Here is a 6010-nt window from a genome sequence, read left to right as displayed (position 1 = left end):
ACATCTGCTTAACAACACGGTTCTGCCTTAATTGGATCCCCCCCGCCCTCGCCCTCTTCTGATGATGCTGTGTAATAAGGGCGTCTGTTTGCCATTAGACTTGTGTGGGAATGGAAGTCTGTGCTGCCTCGTCTCCACAATACTAACGCTTGTGGTGTGAAAGAAATGTAAATCTTCACCCTGAAACGGCGCCAACGCTGGGTTTGCATGTAGTATTCCCGATATGGAACAGCGTAGACCGGTAATAAATGCGTCTGGCGTTGCTGTTGCCACACTAGCGCGTCTGCCCTGTCACGTGAATTCCAACAGCGATAACTTTGCGGCCGCAGATAGTTCTGTGTCGTGCAGGCGGGTGATTTAATTGCTCGTGAATTATTATTTGGCCGAGGGGCTAACCTGATCGCACCCAGGGCATGCGTCCATCGGCTTTGTTATTGCATAGCTGTGCCGCGGACTACACCCTAGCCCCAGACATCCATAACTTGATATCCAGCCTGGGCTTCAAGGACACTCGCTGAAATGGGTGGTGTCAAGAAAAGTCATCGCAGGGATGTTTTGAGTTTGATCTCATCTCAAACGGATTTGTTATAATTATTATTGTTATTGTTATCGTCCCCATGGTCAGGGAATGCGGAAAAGGGTGCACTGCCGTCTTTCTCTTTTGTTTGAGAAGCTCGGCCCTTGTTCTTCCTCAGTCTCTGAGTTCCAGAGTTTGTGTTTGTTGGCAGGGCCGGGGGTGACGTCACCAGGCGTGGTAACAACAATGAGAACACTATCACTTCCAGACCAGATCTCCCACGGCCAGTGGGAGGAGCGAAGGAGGGGCGGGGGGGAACAAAACATGAAATAATAGACACCATAAGGCGTATATTTGCAGACGTTTCGTTTTTAAACTTTCACTTTTACTCTCTGCAAGTGAAAGCGAGCGGGTTTCCTTCCCCCCTGGCAGCGTCTGGGAGTCGGTGCAGACTTCCAGTCCATAGGAAATGAGTCACGGCGCTGCGCTGTGAGCGTGGGTGTGTGCGCTGTTAAAACACGGGCGCGCACTCGGCGATCGCTCACTGTGCTGCTCTCGGTTCCACGGCGAAAAAGGCGCAGCGCGGAGCGGAGCGGGGGGCGGGGGACGCGTCGCCTCACACCAGCTTTTTCCCCTTTTTTTTTTTTTTTTTTGTTTTTCCCCCCGGACGGGTCCCGCCATGGCTCCCGGCTCGTTCTGCGCTCTGTGTGGACTTATCGTCGCCGCCGCGGCCAATTTCTACTGTGTAGACGCTCAGAAAAGTAAGTAGACGTCTGAAAAGTTTGAGGAAAAAAACAATGTTTTCGCAACTTTGAATGGTCTCTCTCTCATTATACCAAGTGATTCATCTTTGTCTTAGTGGTTAATTTTGTATTTTATATATATATTTTTTTTTTATTTTTTTTTCCTTTCAAATTGTTATTTGCTTGAACGTGGAGCGCGTTGCTCGTTATTAATGGAGTCCCACACCGAGACTTCCTCCACCAGCTGCACTTCTCACCGGTTCCGCATTCCGATCGCCTTATTTCACCCCGAGCAGCCCCCCCTGTGTGGCAGGACTGGACACTTTCTGTCTGGCGCGCAGCGGAGGAGGAAAACAAAAACATCAGAAACAAACATCTTTGACGCTATACATGCACTTACACTGTGTCCGAAGTGATGGGGGGGACTCTCGTCCCAGTCCGTGCAATGCAGTCAGTGAACAGAGCCATAACATGTATTGTATTCAAGATTCAAGAGATTTATTCGTCCCATGCATGTACATACTTTCATACATATATGCAGTGAATTGTGTTCAAAATAGAATTAAATAAAATACAAAAAATATATAACTTCAAAAAAATATATAAAGAAGCTATATCAAACAAAACAAAATGTTAATAAAAAAATTAAATTGTATCTAAATATTTATTATATTAAAAATAATATAATATATGTACATACTGCATTGAATAATTACAAATTACATAATATATGAAATGAAATCAAATAATCATGATTCATTATAATATTTTCTAAATTACAGAAGAGACCTCATAGCAACATATCATTGGAGGCTTATGGAGCATTGCACATGAATAATAACATAAAACATAATTTACTATCTCCACATCTGGACATCAGCTGTGACTAACCTCGGCTCCCCACCCCACCCACCCCACCCACCAAGACAAAGGGTCCAACACTAACGGAAGGATGTCGTGGGCCCCCACCCCTCCATTAATGTGTGTGGAAGAGCTATAACAACCTCACAGAATAATCAAATTGGTAAAAAGATTAAAAAAAAAAAAAAAAAGAATTGGACGTTGAGATAGCTCCCGCAGTATTGTTTCCGTCAGAGTCAACGTTCGGCCGGAGTCATTTGAAGGAACTTCCGTTGACCCCGGTGAGTCGGCCCCATCGTGCGGCCACGGTTGCCAGGCCACGTGGAGAGAGTGTCGAAGAATCGAACTCAATGGAACACGGTCGGCCTGACGCCTTGAAGTGCTGGGGGCCGCGGTCCCATTAACAACGGAAAGAACAGTCATTTGACCTCTTTGTGCCCTTTCTAATGGCGCGGCAGTGACGCCATGGCCTGTCAGCGTCGTTCAAACAGCCTTGAGAGTCGCGGCGTGTCGACGGGAGCGCTCCGGGGAATGAATGGATGCAGGCCATGGACGCAGGGTTTTCCCGAGGACAGGTCGTTCTCGCTCGGGGAAGAATCGCCCCCACACAAACCCGACCGACAAGAGCGTTTCCTGGCCGAGCCCGGGCGATGCCACGCCGATAAGCGCGGCTTCCCAAACACCCAAAAGCAGATCCCGGGAGTTGAAGAGGGGTTAAAAGGTCGTGCCCCCCCCCCCCCCCCCCCCACCAGAGAGTAAAGGAAAGGCTCGGCCTCGCATTATCTCATCTCTCGCTGGAGCCGATAGCGCTGTCAACACATGAAGCTGATTTGGATGTAACAGGGTGGAGTCCGCAGAGGTGATAAACATAAAGTATATAGTTACCAGTGGAGTCGGAAAATAATAGTGGATGATAACGGCCGTGCTGAAACGCAGTGTGGCAGCACCGCCTCAACTGCGTCGTCGCGTTCATGCGACGGTTCTGTCAACAAGGTGAGTCAGATTAGAGTTAGGAAATCCATCGGTTGATGGAGGCGTTGCCGGGCAACGCGTAAACAGCTTTCCCACCGGTGGCGACTCATACCGTCGGTGGGAGAGGAACCTTTTATGTTTGATTTATTACAAGTGCTCCAAGCCCGTCACCCCCCCCCTCCCCCTCCTCCTTTCATTCCACTCCACCCGGGCCAAAGTGGATGTGGAATGATCAGCCCTGGCATTCCTTCCCGGGTTCGCGTTGGTCATTCACGCCCCGAAACTCCTCCGGAGCGGAGAACAGAGTGCCAGTGTGGAGTCACAGTCACGCACGTGGGGCTCAGTCACCGGGAGGGAGAGGATTTTTTTCGGAGAGTGCCGTTGTCCGCGCCCCGAAGGAGCGGAGCCGCAGTCATTTCCTGCCGTGTGACGACTGGGTCGCGGTTTGGGGGACTGCCGTCGTCTTCCTTCGATGACCCCTTTCTGTTCTTCCCTCGCAATTAACGAGACGACAAGATGGCCGCTGGTCACCCGCGGGAAAGGCCTCGGCCTCTCAGTGAACTCAAGACCCAGAGAGGGATCCTCTCCCTTCTTCCTCATCATCATCATCATCATTATCCAATATTTGATATGATTTATTGATGGGGTTAGAGTGGGGTAGAATTATAAAGAGAATCCCTCCAAACATCTGGTCATGAAAGTGCGCTCCGCTCTCCTCTCGGCTCTCCTTCCTTCACATTGGACCCGTGGCCCCCGGTTTCCTCCCTTATCTCCCGGGCGGAGAGGGAGGGAGGGGTGGGGGGCGGGCGGGGCCCCCTCTGTGTTCTGCGTTCTGGACGGCCCCCGGGTTTCCATTGTGTCCCGAGGACGAGGTTTCCACGGAGCGAGACGGGAGGGCGGAGTTCTCTGGCTCTTCGGCGACGCCTTGGGTTCAGCTCGCTCTCTCTCTCTCTCTCTCTCTCCCTCTCTCCCCCTCTCTATCTCTCGCTCTCCCCCTCTCTGTCTCTCTCTCTCTCCCCCCCTCTCTTCCTCTCTGTCTGTCTCACCCCTCCCTCCCTCCCTCCCTCCCGCTCTCTTTCTCTGGAAGTAGTGCTCTACTCTCAGTCTCTGAAACAATTCAACGGAAACGCTGTGAGATAACACACACACACACACGCACGCGTGCGCGCGCGCTTCCTGTCGCTCACGTGCCGCGTCTGAGTCGCGCGGCCGCCGTCGGTGAAACGGTGTTTGATTCTTATTCCAGTTCGAGCGCATCAGCGAGAAAGTGAAACCACGAGGAAATTCCCGGAGAATTCAGAAGAAAAGACGAAGCCGCCGCTTCTAGTGTCTTGTTTTGACCTGAGGTCACGACGCTTCGCAGCAGCTCGGACGGTTTCTCGACAAAACGGGTTTTACAAAATCACAGGAAATAATTATTTCTGTCTGTCTCTCTGTCTGTCTGTCTATCTCTCTCGCTTTCTTAAGTTTTTCTTTCTTTCTTTCTTTCCTTCTGTCTGTCTGCCTGTCTTTCTTTCTTTCTATCTCGCTTTCTTTTCTTTCTTTCTTTCTTTATTTCTTTGTCTGTCTTTCAGAAAGAAAGAAGGAAAGAAAGAAAGACATGTCTTTCTTTCTTTCTGTATTTCTTTCTTTTTGTATTTCTTTCTTTCTTTCCTTGTTTTCTTTCCTTGTTTCCTGCCACCGTCGTTTGTCGTGACTTCCAGCCGTATCCTGGAGACGGAGGGAAATGTTTTCTGGCTTCATGGAAATAAAAACCCAGGATCTCATAAATGTCCTGGAGCTTTTCAGGGGCCGTCGGAGGAGTGACTCACGGGACCCGAAATGACATAACACACACTGGGTTGATTTCCATTGCGTTTCTGTCCTCAGGCCAATGCAGCGGCTCAGAGTTCTGGAATTCGGACCTGGACGTCTGCGTGCCATGTGCGTCATGCAAGCAGTATCCCAAAATCCCGTCGTGTAACACATGTAAGCGATCTGGGCGTGTCCGGTTGGCGGCTGTGTCCGCTTAAAGACTTTGCATGACTTGGTTCCTTCACCTTTCCCATCAGGATGTAAGTATTTAGTCCTGGTTTGCTCGTTTGTGTTTTTTGGTCACGGCTCTTTGGGCCCCGCAGGTCGGCCGATCCAACTGGAGGAGACGTCAGACGTGTGGAGGCTGGCGGCCATCACCAGCTTCTCGGTGCTGGCCATCGTGCTGGTCGGCTCGGCGCTGGTCATCGGCGTCATGGTGCATCGGCGCAAGTCCCACAAACGGCCTTTACGCGGTAAGAGCGTCTTCAGGGACTCCCGTTGTGGGTTTTGGGAACTATTGGCGTTTGTTTGGAGCGTGTGGGTTTGAAGTACCGATCTAATCAACTTTCCTCCCGTGTCCTAGAACCCATCGAGGAAACCGCCGGGCCGCTTTATCAGGCGTGACCGTGTGAGTAGCCACCGTTTGGCCGAGACAGCAGCGCTTCTAACTGGCTATAAACACCTGATGTCGCACTTTCCATCGACGCAGATTAAAACCAACGCGCCTTTTTACCCCCCGCTGATCTCCGCAGTGTCGTCGTCTCCGCGGGACTAAGCTGCGACGGGATGACGCGTCGGAGGACGACGTCAGGGGGGGTCACTGCACCGACAGACCACCGGGCGGCTCAGCGACACTCCACAGGGGAGGGTGGGAGGGGGGTCCTCGGATAGAATCCGAAACTGTTTTAAGTTATTATTCTTTTTTTTACTTCATCGCAGTGAGGACGCGGGTCCCGTCGCAGTCGAGGGGCCAGTGACGTTGTAATTTCCCAATTAGTGATTTTTGTACTGAATTCTTGAGAAAACCCAGTTTTTCAGCGGAAACGTAATATTATTATTATTGTTTTTTGTCAGATTCACGAATTCAGTGAATGTAAAATGTCCGATCTGTAGTTTGATCACA

The 6010-nt window shown here is 50.6% G+C and overlaps 1 protein-coding gene across 1 annotated transcript; it reads left to right on the top strand.

Moving 5' to 3' along the window:
- The first annotated feature begins 920 nt into the window (after positions 1–920).
- LOC307245504 (tumor necrosis factor receptor superfamily member 12A) lies at positions 921–5749 on the top strand. Its single transcript, XM_080021103.1, has 5 exons — positions 921–1278; positions 4963–5061; positions 5211–5360; positions 5471–5515; positions 5640–5749. The coding sequence occupies exons 1-4, from the start codon at positions 1197–1199 to the stop codon at positions 5509–5511; spliced, it is 372 nt and encodes a 123-aa protein (XP_079877229.1). The 5' UTR covers positions 921–1196; the 3' UTR covers positions 5512–5515; positions 5640–5749.
- The last annotated feature ends 261 nt before the right edge of the window (positions 5750–6010 follow it).

The sequence above is a fragment of the Zeus faber genome (genome assembly GCF_960531495.2).
Source record: "Zeus faber genome assembly, chromosome: 20".
Classification (NCBI taxonomy): domain Eukaryota; kingdom Metazoa; phylum Chordata; class Actinopteri; order Zeiformes; family Zeidae; genus Zeus; species Zeus faber.
This window is presented reverse-complemented; position numbering and strand designations above follow the sequence as displayed.

What these genes read in the sequence shown, in the direction of transcription:
- LOC307245504 (XM_080021103.1), top strand. Translation starts at nt 1,197, where the DNA reads ATGGCTCCCGGCTCGTTCTGCGCTCTGTGTGGACTTATCGTCGCCGCC. An exon ending in AATCCCGTCGTGTAACACAT is followed by an intron (nt 5,062 to 5,210) that starts GTAAGCGATCTG and finishes TGGGCCCCGCAG; the next exon opens with GTCGGCCGATCCAACTGGAG. An exon ending in CCACAAACGGCCTTTACGCG is followed by an intron (nt 5,361 to 5,470) that starts GTAAGAGCGTCT and finishes CCCGTGTCCTAG; the next exon opens with AACCCATCGAGGAAACCGCC.